At 38.6% G+C, this 17,441-nt stretch overlaps 1 protein-coding gene across 9 annotated transcripts in view; it reads right to left on the bottom strand.

The window, feature by feature from the left end:
- Positions 1-17,441, bottom strand: part of ANKRD17 (ankyrin repeat domain 17) — a 140,032-nt gene that overhangs the window by 22,096 nt on the left and 100,495 nt on the right. For 5 of the 9 annotated variants that reach the window (XM_056111507.1, XM_056111511.1, XM_056111508.1 and 2 more), the window contains 8 exons: positions 17,206-17,419; positions 16,647-16,822; positions 15,026-15,209; positions 13,840-13,935; positions 12,135-12,251; positions 3,329-3,500; positions 1,027-1,474; positions 451-606 (listed from right to left, as the gene is read on the bottom strand). In XM_056111507.1, the coding sequence (XP_055967482.1) occupies positions 451-606; positions 1,027-1,474; positions 3,329-3,500; positions 12,135-12,251; positions 13,840-13,935; positions 15,026-15,209; positions 16,647-16,822; positions 17,206-17,419 (1,563 nt within the window). The remainder of the gene's footprint in view (positions 1-450; positions 607-1,026; positions 1,475-3,328; positions 3,501-12,134; positions 12,252-13,839; positions 13,936-15,025; positions 15,210-16,646; positions 16,823-17,205; positions 17,420-17,441) is intronic. The other 4 variants (XM_056111510.1, XM_056111512.1, XM_056111513.1 and 1 more) reach the window with 1 other exon arrangement.

The following is a 17,441-nucleotide window of genomic DNA, read 5'->3' as shown; positions in this document are numbered from 1 at the left end:
TTTTAGTCTAAAAATCCAAATAAAGGGTGTTTTGTAATTGACAGATAAGAAAAGTTTAATACCAATACTTAGGAGTTCGAGATTAACTCACCAATGATAGAATACATGCCTCGGATGTATGAGGCCCTATTTCAATCTCCAGCACCAAAGAAAACTAAATAACCACCGAAATTCCAATACTGGTAAGGATGGGTCAAGCAGACACCACAATCACCAAGGTTTTCAAATAAAACAAACATCCAATTTTCAAATATCCAAAATTGAAAAAAAACAAAAACATATTCTCTTTTCATCTGAGGTACGGCCATGGAAAATATGGCCATGGTTGTTGTCTGGGGTCCCACCTTCAGGCTTGGGCCGCCTATTTGTTTACAGACAACCTGTGGAAGAATTTAAACCATGCCCCACAGTGAGAGAGTAGAACAGACTAAGAAAAACAAATATACTCACCTTCTTACAACTTCTTTCCATCCTTCTTCCCTTTTTTGTCCACGCTTAGGACTTGCTACTGTTAATTTCCCATTCGGAGAGGAAAGGGGAGAGGGACCAGATTTTGTGCAAGTAGACAGAGAATTACTGGTCACCTCACTGACAGTCTCTGACAGTCTATAAAAGAGGGAAAGGAAATTCAGTAAATACAGAACAGATGCAGGCTTTTAAAAGTGACAAAAGCAGTTTTTCATATAATTCATCACATTTTAAGAATAGATATGCAAACATGAGAACCTATTTTTCCACTTCTCAATCTTACCTAACATGCAAACTTTATTTTAAAGAAGACAATGTGCAGAGGTCAAATTTACTTGAACCACAGTAAAATACTCTGGAAAGTCATAAAACTTCCATAAACAAAGTCTAATAACCAGAATGAAGAAATTGCACAGTAAAAATAATTTCTCATTAATACAAAATTGAAACAATAGCAAAAAGACAAATCCTTATGTTTTCCAGCTAATTTAACAAAAAAATTCCCCAACAAGGTACTTTAATGCTGCTACAAAAACAAAGAAAAAAAATCAAACTGACTTTACTGTAGTCTTGCCAGAAACAGATTTTCGCTCCTCCTTTGGAAATGTAACCAGAACTGATGGCTGTTTCTTGGTGGCCACAGTTGCAGTGACCGTAGCAGGTGAATGATTGTCACTCTTCCGGCTGCTGTTGCTGTTGCTACTTTCGTCACTGCAGCTGCTAATCCTCATGTTGTCACTGTCCCCACTCTCGCTGGTGCTGCTGCTCTTGGACTCTCCGTTCACCTTATCTGGCTGACTGTAGGAAATTGGTAGTGGATCATCAAATATAATTTGAACGTTTTCTGGAGTAATTTTATTTTTCCTGTTTTTCCTCTTTGAGCTGGTTGTTGTTATAGTATTGTTTCTTTTGCCATGGGAACCTGCTAAAGTTGTCCAGGTTGCAGATATACCTATGGTTGTAGTGGTTGTGGCACTTGGAGGCTCCGTCAAGACTTCAGGCTCATCTGTAAAAGTAGCAGTACAATACTGAGTTAGCAAGTTCTAAGTGTTCTTTTATCAGGAGGAGAGGCCTACACTCAATAGTGCTCAGGGGATGATGCATGCAGTGTTTGGGATCTTACTTCGGTAGGCTCCACACAAGTCAGGCAATTATACTCTCTATTATCTCTCAAGCCTAAGGACTCTTAACAAATATTACTTTGCTGTACTTGAAGAAAATACCGGAAATCACCACTAGATAAAAACTGCACATTTACCATTAATGAAAAATACTGACCCATTTACCTTTCAATACTGAATCCACTCACCTTTCAATACTGAAAACATTATAACAAACAATTAGGAAATATTTCAGGGGTTTGAAAAGTGTCTCAGCAAAAGACTGTTTGCCATTTTGCATGTATTAGCCCCTTGAGTTTGAATCCTGGTATGGCCAAAATGAAAAATAAAAGCTGTAGATAATTTGGGAAATTAATATATATGTATTACATAATTATTAAATTTGGGGGCATAGTAATATTGTGGAGCTGGAGTGATAGCACAGTGGGTAAGGTGTCTGCCTTACACGCAGCCAACATATGCGACCCGAGTTCGATTCTTCCGCCCCTCTCGGAGAGCCCGGCAAGCTACCGAGAGTATCTCACCCGCACAGCAGAGCCTGGCAAGCTACCCGTGACGTATTCGATATGCCAAAAACAATAACAACAAAATCTCATGATAGAGACATTACTGGGTCCACTCGAGCAAATCGATGAACGGGAGGACAGTGACAGTAATATTATGGCTGCATAAATTATACCTTTCCCCATGAAAAACAGGTATTCACTCATTAGGAATATCTTTAATTAGGAGTACCATTTGTATGCTAATGACACAAAAGAGGGGCTAGGACACTACTCAATGGTAGAGACCAACCTTTGCAAAAGTGAGGCCCTGGGCTTAATCCTGACACCAAGAGCTTCAAAATAAAAGATTTGAGAGGGTAATTAACTCATGCATAGTGTGCACATCTAATTGTTTCTTCATCTAATATCCCCGTGCCAATCATAGTTTACGTGAGAGAAAAGCTGGTTCTCTGAGCACCACCAGAGATCAAGGAGCCAGGAGAGCCCTTGCACACCCAAGGGTGCTACCCAAACCCACCTCCCACTCCAAAAATTAAAATCACTCACCAGAAAATATATTGAAAACTGTGAGTTGCAAACACTACTATGGAACTAAATAGGTGGTGTCATTCTGTTTGTTTTGGGTCCACTTGGTGTTTGTGCTAAAGGGAAGGGTCAACTCTCTGTGGTGCTCGGGATTCAACCAGGCCTGCTACATGCAGAACTTGCTCCAGACTGTTGAGCTCTGGCCCAGCAATGCCACTCTTACAAGTGTCATAAAGCTTTGTAGGTATATGTCAAATGTGTTTTAGATAGCTTATACTTAATATAAGGATTCTTATTCTGATAACAGAAGATTAAAGCAAGTGTGTTAAGATAATTATTTTTAATTTTGGAGGGGCTTCCCAAACTATGTCTAGGAGATGTGGAAACCACTCCCAGAGCTTCTCAGCTGAGTTATACAGTGCAGAAGTTTCACTGCTTAGACCCTGCAGTCCTGGTGCCCCATGAGTGCTAGCCATGTGCATCCATGAGCAGTATCTCCCTGTTCGCGGAAATATTTTTAACTTCTAGTTAAAGGGTATTCAGATGTTCATCATTTAACTTGTGTGTACCTGAAACTGTTCATAACAAAGACCAGGGGTAAAGTGAAACAATATCTACAAGCATTTAACTTAAATATAAATTTTCATCTATGTTACTGATATTTAAGGAATCTATAAAACAAGTCAAATTGTAGTTAAGAGGCAATACCTTCAACTTTATTCTTTTCTTTTTCTTGAGCAGCTTGGAGTTCAAAGTTCTCTTTATTTTTGGCTTCAATTTCTTCTAGCTTTCTTCTTTGTTCTTCCTTTTTCTTTCTTCTCTTCTCTTTTCTCTTTTCTCTTTTGGCAGCCAAAGCCAGCCTCCGACTTTCTTCCCTTAACTGTTAAGGGATTAATAAAATAGAATTACAGTAATAGAATTTACTTGGCAAAAGGTTACAACAATGTCATTATATGTCTTAAAAAATCGGGTTTACCCTAGAATTCAACGCTATCTATTTATTGAAGCCCATATTACTCCCAAATTATTGTAAAGGGAGTCTGTAGCACTTCACTGTCCTCCTGTTGTTCATTGATTTGCTCAAGCGGGCCCAGTAACGTCTCCATTGTGAGACTTGTTGTTACTGTCTTTGGCATATCGAGTACCACAGGGAGTTTGCCAGGCTTTGCCGTGCAGGCGAGGTACTCTCGGTAGCTTGCCGGGTTCTCCAAGAGGGGCAGAGGAATTGAACCTAGCTCGGGCAGGCCGGCTGCGTACAAGGCAAACGCCCTACCCGCTGTGCTATCCCTCCAGCCCAAAGAGAGACTAATAGTTTTTAAATACTAACCTATTGGGGCCAGCAGTGCTCAGGCTGTGCTCAGGGATTACTCCTGGCAGTGCTTGGGGACCCTATGTAGTGCCAGGGATCAAACCAGGGTCAATGACCACAAGTAAGGCAAACTTAGCTCTGTACTACCTCTCTTGTCCAAGAAAGTATGATTTTAAAATGGGTGAATAGCAGGGCCAGGAATATGACTCAGCAACCTTATAAGAAACCCTGGATTCCAAACTAACATGGCAAGAAGAACAAAAGTAATTAATAAAGAAACATAATTCGATAAAGAAATTATACCCTGGCACCATATGATGATTCCCCCAAAGAACTGCCAGAGGTCACTCATAAGCATAGAGCCAGGAAGAGCACTGCAGGATGTGGGCCAAAAGCCCCCCAAGTCCCAATGGGAAGATGGCAACAACTAGAGTGCATGCTTTGCATGCAAAAGCCCCAGGAGTGAGGGTGGGGTGGCTGATCGCTGGTACCACACGGTCTGTATTATACAAATGGCCCCTGAGCACTGTGCTGGGAGTAAACGCCACCACCCCCAACACTCCCGGGCGTAGCAGAAACAAAACCAAAAAAGCAACCAAAATGAAATTAATAGATGTAACAGCAAAAGTTGGGGAAAGTGAGCTACTGCTGGTACTGCTGCAACAGTATCAAGAAAAGGTTATTTGAAAGCTTCCTAGGAAAACTACACATTGGGGCTAGGGAGATAGCTAAGAGGGCTGGAGTAAAAGCTTTGCTTATCCAAGCCCCAGTGAGAGTCCCCTGAGCATTGCCAGGAGTGGCTCCCAACCCCTGTACCAAGAACATAAGTCAGGGCATGGCCAAAATACAAAGAAGAGCAAATAAACAAACAAACAACCCCCCCCAAGAGTGTGTGTGTGTGGGTGGTGTGTGTGTGGGGGGGGGGAGGAATTCAAGGAGAATTTTGCAAACTATTACAACTGAAAGTTTGTGTTATAAAATAAATGATCACCTCTATTCAAAACATCTAGAGCTCAATAACTTCTACTGCAAAATTAACAGCAATAAATGGTGACTGGGAACTTAAAACAGCGTATATTCATAAAATGAACACTAGAAAGGCAACAAAACAGTTAATGCATACATAGAAAATGCTCATAAATTACGTATGTTAAGAGGGAAAAGGCATGCTGTAGTACAGTAAGTCCATTCTGTAGGGAAAAGAGCTCTTTATGTATACCTTATGTATGCAAATGTATATGTATAGGAACAAAAAGGCTGAGAGAATACAAATCACTAGAGGATACTAGTGATTACCTTTAGGGGGTGAAAGTACAGGAAAAGCAGCAGAAGGATGGTTAATCTGACTTTTATATTTTGCAACCAAATTATTTTTCTTTAAATAAACATTACTATCATGGTAAAAAATATTTAAAAGATATAATTAGGAGTGCAGTAACTTTTCTCCTTAAATAATTTAAAGGACTTTTTCCTGCAATAAAGATGGAAATTAGATTTGGATGTAGCATCTTTTAGTTAGAAATTTTAACTATGATGTTTGACTTTTGTTGTTAATGCAATACCAGGAATAGGACTTGGGCCTCACACTTGCAAGGCAATCCCTTAACACTGAGCTGCATACATCCTTAGACCCTGTATTTACCATGTTAAATAGGAAAATTATCTTTAAACTCTCATTTCTAGAGCTGCGATATATTTCAATTGCCTTTGTGCGAGGTCCTGAGTTGTGGGCCAGATACTGAAAAAACCCTTTGGTTTCCATTGTCTTCTTAAGATCCAAACTCTGCCTTATTGTTAAGATGTCAGCACAGTGATAACCAGCTGATAGAAATGGCCACAGTATCCTTTTTTTAGAGGAGGGCGGTGGGGAGGGTAGGGGTGAAAGGGAGACTTGGGGCCATACCACACAGTGCTCAGGGTTTACTCCCGACTCGATGCTCAAAACTCACTTCTAGCAGTGCCAGGAAACCATACACATTGCCAGAGGTCCAACCACAGATCAGCGGCATGCAAGGCAAGGGCCGTAAATCTCGTACTGTATCACTCTGGCCCCAAGTCACAATATCTTAACCAGTGAGACCAACGCTCAAAGAGAATCTCATTATCTAAATCAGACTTACATTTTTTTCTCTGGTTTTGGGGTCACACCACGCAGTGCTCACTCTGTGCTCGGGGATCACTCCTGGCCGTCCTTGACCATATGAGTTGTCGAGGATCAAACCCAGATCAGCCACATGCAAGGCAAGCATCTTATCCACTGTACTATCTTTCCTAGCACCAGACTTACTTGAAAAAGTCAGTCCATTTTTCTAAGCTTTTACTTTTGGTAGACACTCCTCCAGCTTTTCAGAGTTTGAATTTTCTCTTTTTTTTCCTTTTTCTTTTTTTGTTTTTATGTTTATAAAGTTTGAATTTTCTTAACTTATTTTATACCTGATTTATTCACCTTAAAAACTTGGGATAAATACCACAATTAAATTCCTTGAGTTTAAAGACAATTTTTAAAGGAAAAGAGTTAATAAGAATTTAGAACAAAGATGTTTGCTGGAAGGTTGAGGTAAGTGTAGGTGAAGAGTGAGTGGTTTATTTCAAGTTTATTTCAAGAAAATTTTAATACCCCCGCCCAAGCTATTCCATTCTTGAGGTTTACTGGAGATCAGTATTGACTTGACATCTATGGTATAAAATATTCACACTTATTTTGCAATATTTTATAATGTATCCCGTGAGAGGAAGTAATAGTAATGTTGTATTCAAAGAGAAGGGAGGCATTTTATAAAATATTTATTTCCAGGCAGGTTGGTTGGGGTGGACGGGGGCACACATTCAGCTCTGTTCAGAGCTTACTCCTGGCTCTGAGCTTATGGGTCATTCCTGGGAGTACTCTTGGAACTGTATGTTGCGCCAGGGATGAAACCTCGATTCACTGTGTGCAGAGCAAGCACCCTACTAGCTATCTTTTATCCCTGGAAGCATTTATTTTTCTTTTAATAGACAGCATGCATCAGAAAGCAGGCTTTTGGACCCAGCCAGAGAGGTAATATAGCAGGTTGGGTGCTGGCCTTGCCCACGGCCAATCCAGGTTTTATCCCTGGCAGAATGTCCCTGAACTCGCCATGGGGGTTCAGGAAAGAGCTCAACAAGCTTCATTCAATGGAGACTTGGGATTTATACCTAGCAGCAGGGTCCCTGAGCACCACGCTCAAAGTAGTCCCTGAGCACCGCTGGTATGGTCCAAACAAAAGAAGCAAATGTAAAGGAAGGAATAAAGGTCAGACTCTAACTTCTGCCAGAGTAAAATGATTCTGTGATGATACTGAAAGAGTTAGTATGTGGATTAAATCAATTACTAACGTGCTTGATCAATGTAGAGACTGAGAAGCAAGAATATTTTCAGAAACTGCAAATGAAAAGACTACCTCTGAATAAGCAATATAATTAATGAAAGGAAGAGCTGCATGCAACAAAAATATACTGACTATGCTACAAACTGAGCAAGGTGATCCTGGTAAGCCAAACGAATAACTGTTCTAATGAAGCTTACAATTAGTTGAGGGCAGAGCACACACTACAGATGATAAAGATACTGCACAATTGGTAAGAACATGTTACATACAATGAAGAACATGAACCTAGAGCAGATTAGTATGTAAAAGGACACAGGAAGGGTTTTTAAATTTTATACAAAGTAAGTAAACAAAGCAAGTTTCATGAATGTGAAGTCTCAGGAAACATCCAATAGATTTAAACTATTTCAAGCAAAAACATAAACTATGTCCTAAACAGGCCAAAGTGGCTGGCTAAGGATTGTAAAAACTCACTTTCAGAAGGGATAAGAGGGGTTCCTGATCACCTAAGACCTAGCCAAGCACTTTAATAGACTAAGAAGGAAATGACAGTGTAGAGTTTTAAGCATAACAGTGATAAGGTGGGTCACCGGGAGTGAGGTTGGGTACACAAAGGTAATTTATGGCTCTGTGTTTAGGGACCACTCCTGGCGGGGACCACATGCAGAGTGGGAATATATGCGTTGCCAGGAACAGCCACATCTCACCCCCTGTAGTAGCTCTCTGGCCCAAGTGACAGGATTTTTTTAATGATCTAAATGACATATGAACAGACTGCAGAGCAATGACAGAATTGGGAAGAGCTGTTAAATACTGTCCCAACACAGGTAAGTGATAGTTAAGTTCACACTGGCACTGTAATTTGTATAAATTAAACCACATTCATGCATGAGACACCAGTGGAAGGCAACGGCATCAGCCAGTTTAATCAGTATGAATATAGGATTCTAGACATTCCAAGTGCAGGCAACAAGACTTTCCAACACAATTTAAGACAGAATAAACAGAGGATAACTTAATGGTTTTTAGCCTATGCTGAAGAAAGCTAACAGCTGTGACTTTGGTATGGACAAAGAGGAGCTCATGTTTGGTAACAAAGTTGAAATATTTAATTAGACATCTAAATGGATAAGTAGATATGAGAGTAGAGTTAAGGAAAGAGAGCTAGCCTGCAGACAAATCTGGGATCAAGCCATGTATATTTAAATCAGGAAGAGATGACTATTGATATATAATTAGCAAAGAGGCTCAACAACTAAAACAAAGAACTGTCAAACTTAAAGACCCAGAGAATAACTGAGGCCAAGTGACAGGAGTCAGGTAAGAATTAGACATACTAAGAATAGAGATTATATTTCAAACTGCAAGTGTTGTTACCACATAATTTTTACACTCTAGTTCTTCAATTATAAAGACTGGCTCAATTTTTTAAAAAGCCTCAGAATAGCCACTCCCCCAAAATTAGTACAAAGTAAAATATGGCAATTAAATTTTTGCTATGAAAAAAATCACTGGAAACCATAAAAACATATGGAGGTGCAGGAAAGTCTGGAGGGAAATAAGAATTAGAAATGGGAGCTGGAGAGACAGTATCGTGAAGGTGCCTGCCTTGCACACGGCGAATCAGGTTGAATCCCCAGCGTCCCATATGAACTCCCGAGTCTGTCAGGAATAATTTCTAAATGCAGAGCCAGCATAAGCCTGAGCACATCCATGTGTGGCTTCAAACAATAGCAAAGTAGAAACCGAGTTGGAGAAAGAGTATGTGAGGCCCTTGCCTTGCATGCTGCCCACCAGGTACCCCACATGGCCCCTCGATCACCACCAGGGGTAGTCCCTGAGCACAGAAACAGGACTAAGCCTTGAGCACTGCTGAGTGTGACCGAAAACAAACAAACAAAAAAAACCCCTATAGTTAGAAACAGTCAAAACAGCACTATAGAGATAATACAGGGTCTTAGTCATTCAACTACAAGGTAGGTACAGTTTGCCAGGAATGTCTGAGGTAGAATTCTACAGTAAGTAAAACTGAAAAGAAGTGATAAAATCAGAACAAAATATGGAAAACTGAGACTGTGAGATGAGCTTTAAAACCTTCAGGTGGTATTTGAAAAACCAATTAAAATACGTAATAGAAAACCACAGATGTGGTCAAAGTGACAGTACACAGGCACGTACAAAGGCTGAGGACTAAGATGCCCAGCACCAAACACGTGGCAAGCACCACCAGAAGCAGTGTCCCCCAAATACAAGCTAGGGATATCTCTGAAACACAGCCTATGCAGTCCCCTAGAAGGATACGAAAGCTTGTAAAGAAAACGGTGGGGGAAGAAATAAGCAAAGGAATCAAACCAACATAAAAGCTGAACAACAATATCTACTAAAAATACTAGTCGACAAGAACGAGGCAAGTTGTTGACACTGAGCTATATTCCAAGAGAGAAATCCAACAGATGACTTGCTCTGTGAGAGTTTGCACTCTTCTGCATAGTTTATGTTAAGTGAAATGTCCAGCGAGTAAAGGATTCTGATATATGTGTGTGTGTGTGTGCGCGCATGTAGTATGAGAACCTAATAGGTGGTATTCTCAATCGCAAAATTCATACACCAAAAATTCCCAGTTAAAGTTGACCAAGGAAGCATTTATATACAAGCAGTAAGTTGACCTATCCAGTACAATTAAGCAAGACCAACTCCAAAAGTGCTCTAAAGTCAGAAACAAATGCAGTCTGAATGCAGTCTCAAAACATGAAATCTAAGCTGCAACCATGGAAACTTTGTAACTTGTACCTGTCTAGTTGACAGGCAGGGATAGGGTTGGGAAGGGAATATGGAATCACTGGTGAAGGGTAGTTGACACGGCGGTGAGACGACGTGTAGAAATAGTATATTCCTAAAGCTCAATTATCATAGCTTTGTAAATCATAGTTCTTCAGAAACTTTTTAAGGCAAAATGAGTAATTCCCTGGTGTAGTCATCTGCAATAGAAACACCATGTAGTTCAAATATTCTCTATGAATACACCATTCAAAGGTATTCAAGATCAGTTCACCCATAAAAAATCTATTTATACTAATAAATTAGTTTTATCACTTTTCAGTTTGTTATTTTGGGGGTTATGAGTTTGGAAGTCACCCAGCGATTCTCAGAGGCTACTAATAGCTTTGCTCAAGGGTCACTTCTGGCAAGGCCCTGGAACTGAAATCACGTTATGCCATGCCAGAACCTAAATCTATGAACTAAGTCTCCAGCACCTCACCTTTGAGTTTTATTATGGAAAGATGGATAATAACATTTGAAAACTCTCTTGACTTATTTTGCATTTGAGGATCTTGGAAGCATGGACTTAAGTTTAAGAAATGTCAGCAAGAAATCAAGATATGACATTTACACACAGACAATGACCACAGGAAAATATTCCAGAAGTCTCATATTTAAAACATACAGACCGAAGTGAAAGAACTTATTCTAAAAATAAAAGCACCAAAATATAAATAAATGTGCATAAAGGATATTTATTATAACATTAATTTGTAGTAACAAAAACATATAACAAACTTGCTATAGAATTATTTTACTATAAATTTAAATCACTATCAATTTAACTATTAGTTACTGAGAGGAAAAGCAAGAACTGTAAGAAATATGTTCAAATATTTTTTTTTTCCAAATGAAAGTACACCATCTCCAAAAGGTCAACATATATTTAACCACTATTTGCCTTTAATGTGCCAGGAACCAATTTTTAGTACATACAATCTACTGGTCAAAATGAACAATGTAACTACATAAAATAAAGCGTTTAGAATATGTGACAAGAAAAGTATTAAGAAGGAAGACTAAATTATGAGGCACTTAAAGAGATTTTCAAGGCTGAAGGCAAATAGAAGAAAAAGAATGGTCAGAATTGTTGAAGTACAGTGAAAGTAGTAAATGTTAAACTCAAGGAGTCAGTTACGAAGTGGTGTGTGGGTGGGCAGATCATGTTACCCTATCACAATGGCATGGTTTTCTTCAGTTTTACTTTGTGTATTTCACAGTTTAAAGTGAGAACATTATGTAATTAAAATGAAAACCACGAAGCTTCGAACAGACAACATCTTGATTGTCCAGTTTCTATTGCTGTTTATTAAATGCCATCCACAGGCATGCAGGAAATCCCTATTTCGTGTATAAATGTCCAAAGTAACTAAAAAAAGGGTGAATATTAGCTACTCAGAATGACAAAAATTAAAAAATGCCAAAATAAATATTTGGAGACCTAACATTTAAAGTTACAGTAATAAAAAAATAAATAAATAAAAACATGATTGGAGGAAGAAGAACATAACCTAGAAGACTCCGGACAACACAAGGGTTGTAAAGATTGAGCCTGGAGTCTAAGCAAGGAAGGGATGTTACTCAGCACTGAGAACTACTTCCCTGAATCCCTATATAGGGTAATTTAAGAAGCAGGTTATATTCAGTTAAGAGAGGAGAGAGTGAAAATAGTGAATGTATAAAAGAAAACTGGATTTTTTAAATTTTAGCATACCTAAGGGAGTTATCTAACTTCTCACAGATTTAGTTTCTCCATGTTAAATGGTTCAATATTTTCACAGGGAAAACTAAAATGCTGACTTCTATATCAATGCAATCCCTATGTTAAATTTAGTTGTTTTAATTACACAGAAAATTCTCTTAATATTGAATATATTTATAATATTTTCCCACTTGAGCCAAATTTTAAGAGAACTGCTTGTATATAACTTACAACAAGTCAAAACAAGTAAATATGCTTCAGACAAAAAAATTAGGGAGGGGAAAAGCAGGAAGTTTAAACAAGTGGGGACTTTTCACTTGTAAAGGTTATCTTTACCTTTTCCAAGTCTAACTCCTCTAATAAAATGCTGGCATTTTTGTTTGCTTCAGCTGCCTGTCTATCTTTGGCTTGTACTATTGATTCCATGCAAAGATGACACTTCTTCAGCATTTCCTAAGAGGAAAAATTGAGACAAATCACATTTAGAAAAATTAAAACACTACGGTATAAACGTAAGGAATGAGGATTTGTGATGCAGCAGGAAAGTGTAGAAATAAAACATATTTAAACTGTCTATTTTAAAAACACAAAGAAAATCTGGGGGTATAGCTGTACACTTGGGCCCCAGCACTGCTGGGTATTGCTCTCGTAACAAGCAAAAAATTAAAAAAAAAAAAAGAATAAATAAAAATCACAAAGATCCTCTATTACTCATAAAATAGTATAAATTTGAATATATTTCTGATACTGAAATTACCTGCTCCTATAATTTGATTATAATAAATCACACAGAAAACAGTTCCAAAAAACATGTCTCCTTATTAACGGGTTTAATATTAACAGCAAAAAGAAATGCAATGTCAAAAAACAAAATTTTACAAATTTTAGGCATTTATTTGGCTAAACTCTTCTCAAATACTTAAGCTTTTTACTGCCGCAAATTTATGTGCTTATAATCACAGATGTGAGTACTTAAATAATTTTCCAGATAATTTTCTTCTCAGAACACACATTTTTGACAGGAAAGGAATATTCATGTCAAGATAAAAACCCTTCTCCTTTCCTTCAAAAATCCGGTGGCATCTATGAATGTTAATTGTCAGAGAGATTTGAGCAAAATGTGATAGTGAATTAGGGGCCAAGAAAATAGGTCAGGCACAAGAACCTAAGGGAATCTTCAGTAATACATGAACCCTTGAGCACTGCTCGAGCGACCCTGGTATTCACCAACGAGGGCCCAGCATGCTTTATTTCAAGGTACTACACGCTGAGCCATCGAGGCTGGCTTGGAGTCACTGGAGATGGCACCCAAACTTCTGGGACACTATTTGGGAGTCCCTTCCAGAAAGGACTGAATTACCGATGACTAAAGCCTATGGGGAAAAGTAGTCATACTTGCAAAAGTCGCAACGAAAAAATAAATACACCAGACAACTAAGGATAAGACTATTTTATATTTTCACAGGTTATGTCTTAGAATTTTATCCAAATATTAGTATAAAGTCCAAATCAAAAAACAATCAAGGAAGGGGTTCAAATGAACTTATGACTGTACATGCACTGACCAAAATCTCCCACCAATTCATTCTTTTGTTTTTGTTGTTTGTGGGTCTCACACCCTGCAAAGCTCAGGAGTTACTCCTGGCTCTGAACTCAGGAATTACTCCTGGTGGTGTTCGGAGGACCATTGAGCATGCTGGGGATCGAACCCTGTTTGGTAGGCACAAGTCAAGTGCCCTATCTGCTGTGTTAACTCTCCACTCCCTCATTCTTAACTCGGTTACAATAAGTATTAAAATTATGGCAAATGCAAAGTGGTCCAAGATTAAGCACTATGTTCATTTTTGTTTAGGTATTAAAAAAACATTTGCTCTATTTTTTTGGTATAAATAGCAAAAATCATCATTCCCAATTACTACAAAAGTGAAAATTATCATGCAATGGCTTGTTACTAAAATAAGGATCCCCCCTACCCCAGCATAACATAAAGACAAAAGGGGCACCTAGCTCACACAAAACATGAACTCAATCATTATATTACCTTATCAGTGATGGTTGCTATGTATCTCATACATTCAGAATCGGATGGAAACTGATTGACTTCTTTGACCAAGTATCGCACAACCTTTACATGACCCTAAAAAGAAGATATCATGTCATGTTAAAGATAGGCTAAAAGCTTTTAGTAAATCACAATCTGTGTCCATTAAGATTTCTTTGACATTAATGCTGCAAAGTAAAGACATCACTAGTCTCAAAGAATTGCCAGGTGTGGCCCTGGAGGCCCTGGTTGCCACAGGGCAAAAGCAGCATTGTATCCTTAGGTTCCACAACTGAACCAGCAGCACAGGCCACTGAGTCTCTCCTAGAGAGGACCCCATGCTCCCTACACACCATGCAGGAGGCCCATAGCACTGTAGCACTGTCCTCCTGTTGTTCATCGATTTGCTGGAGTTGGCACCAGTAACGTCTCACAATAAACTGTGAGACTTGTTTGGCATATCGAATACGTCACAGGGAGCTTGCCAGGCTTTGCCGTGCAGGCGGCGAGTTACTCTCAGTAGCTTGCCGAGCTCTCCAAGAGGGGCGCAGGAATCAAACCCAGGTCGGCTGCGTGCAAGGCAAACACCCTACCCGCTGTGCTATCACTCCAGTCCCACTCTATTTTCAGTAGTTTCAAGTATTAGCACGTGGACATTCCCTTTTTCCTAGCAAAAGAGTTGATTAAAAAGAAAAACTTAAAAAAAAAACAAACAACTTAGATGTTGGATGAATGGGGGTGGTGCAGGGTGGAGAGGCTGACAGCGACACGTAGGACATCTGGTGTTCGGATAATTAATGGGCACCAGAGATAAAACCCAGGTCTCCCACAGGCCAAGTATGTGCTCCAATCCTCCTTGCTATTCTACCAGTCCAAACCGATTTTATTTTTATCAGCTCTTCATACAAGAAAACACTCATTCACATCTAAGTATTTTTAATTGGATTGATATTCTGTGGGAGAAATTAAAATTAAGATCACAACTACAACATGAAACTATTCCAAGTTGAGAATTTTTTGAAGTTTATATAGCTTTCGGGTCTAATATTTAGGACTCTAATAAGATACCTGTACTTACCTATGTTATCATCAGATTATTTCAATAGTGTGATCTTTTAAATCCTAAAAATAGGTCTAGCTGACATTAAGCTAGCCTAAGTGAAAAACATCAAGTGAATTATTCTACCTTTCTAAATGCTGCCATAAGAGGAGTTATCTTGCGGTTATCTGCTGCATCCACATCTGCACCTGCTTGCACGAGTAACTGAACCACATCAAGGTGTCCACCATTTGCTGCTAGCCACAATGGAGTGTTGCCCTTTTTGTTACGGACATCAATGTGAGCGCCCCTAAATGGATGATACAGATACCTGGGATCAAATTAAAAGGAACACAACAGATAATACAAATCAACTATTAACTACAAACATTAATGGAATACAATGAAGCTTTATCTCAAAACTTGTTTTTAAAACTTTGTCATTTTCATATTTTAAAGGTGACTTGCCTGATTTTGCAATTCTAAACAAAGCGAGATTATTCACTGAGCTATATATCCTGTTAATATATCTAATCAATACATAAACACCATTCTAATAACAAACTATCTTATGAGACAACTGTTCCAAATCACATTAATGTGTTTGCATCATGGGATTTAAGAATAGAAATAAAATGCATGTTGAACACTCAATGACATCATGATAGAAAAAATTCATGAACAGTCTAATACTTCATACTGCTAAATACCATTGCACAGATAAAGTCTAGGATTGTTAAAGCAGGAAATGTAATTAAATTGACAAATGCCTTCTGACAGGTAAACAATTTCTAAGTGATTAAAAGCAGACACTATTTCTGATCCTGTCTTAAACCCTGTCATAGAAGAGCCGCGATTACTGGGGCCAGGGAGCTAGCTCAATGGTCAGAGGTGCATGCTAGAACCTGGGGCGAAACCTTGCCATCTCACGGTCCCCACAGACTAAAGGTTATAGCCTGGAAGCCTCTAAGCAACATAAGGTGTGACCCTGGAGAACCCTAAGCATAACTCCACATTCACAGGCCCGAAGTCTGAAGCACCCAGCGTGACTGGCCGAGAATCAACAGGAATGGCCCCTTGCCGACTCCCCTCCCCTGGCCCGGGAGATCCCTGTTCCCGATTTCCCCAAGAAAAGCTGTAATTACTATCTGAAACCCAAAAACATAAACCATGAACACTCAGTTTGTTGCCTGACTTTTACAACTTTGGGTGATAACATTTCATCAAGTTCAAACTGGGAAGAGATAAATCTGAGTAACAGCTGGAAAATATTACAGCACTGTTATTATTTGGGGGCAGGAGGGTAAAAGTATACTTAGAGAATATAAGTATATTATACTTTATATTATATATAAGTATATTATACTTAAGAGAATATAAGTATATTATACTTTATATTATATTATATTATACGGTTTGCTCTTGGCAGTGCTCAGGGAATCATATGCAGTGCGCCGTATCAAACCAGGGTCAACCATGTGCAAGGTGCAAGGCGCTTAAGCACCTAACCCCTACATTATCTACCCCTGTATAACAGTACCATGAACATATACATTCAGATTCAAAGGAAGAAAAAATTGTATGTTGGATGGAATATATCACACAACATTAGCATAATTCTGAGGATTACAAAATAAGATAGTTTAAAAACTAAAACAACACATGGGGTTAACAGAAACATAGAACTTTTTGGTACTGCAATTTTCACAGATAGAAAAGTTATAGCGAACTATTATTATTACACCAGGCTCACAAGATAATATCGTACCTGCCAATGAGAAGCTCACAGAATTTATAATGTCCTTTATCTGCTGCTATGGTTAAAGCTGTATCTCTGGAGGAGGGGACTGGAGGGGCATTAACATCAGCACCTTTATCCAAAAGAACTCTGCCTACTTCTGCATATCCACCAGAGGCTGCTTCCATTAGTGGTGTGAGGCCAGTCTAGGTTAAAAAAAAAAAAAAAAGGCATTTGAAATGAGATGAGAAAGTACGATTTTTGAAAGTTAATTTTATGTAATAGAATTTAGCAAAATTAAAATGTACTAAATAGTATTTAGTATTTCCTATTATCTCTTTTAAAACAGTACAAATATTTCAATGACAGCCCTAAAGTCATTATCTATGAAAATTTAAATTATTTTCAAGAATATTTTAAGTCATTCATGTGCTTGACAGTCACATGAATGACTTAAAAAATATATATATAAAGCAAATGCTACTTGGAAAAATAATATTCATATTGTCACTATATACGTTGAATATAAAAGCAATAACTCAAGAGCACAGAAAAAAAATCAATGTGTAAACATCAGACTTTATCTTACCTTGGCTCTGTGTTCGACATTTGCTTTTCTATCCAGCAGAAGACTAACCACTTCAGTTCTCCCTTGAAAGCAGGCTAAGGTCAGGGCAGTGTTCCGGTTAGTTTCAATTTGAGCATTTATGTCAGAGCCCATATCTAATAGGAGCTTAACAGCAGCTGTGTGCCCATTCATAGCTGCTAACATTAGAGGAGAAATGCCCAATTTGCTACCAGTTCTAGAGGTAGAGACATGGAGAG

This window comes from Sorex fumeus, unplaced genomic scaffold, assembly GCF_029834395.1.
Source record: "Sorex fumeus unplaced genomic scaffold, SorFum_2.1 ptg000013l, whole genome shotgun sequence".
NCBI lineage: Eukaryota > Metazoa > Chordata > Mammalia > Eulipotyphla > Soricidae > Sorex > Sorex fumeus.
Note: the sequence above shows the minus strand (reverse complement) of the source record. Positions and strands in the feature narration are given on the sequence as shown.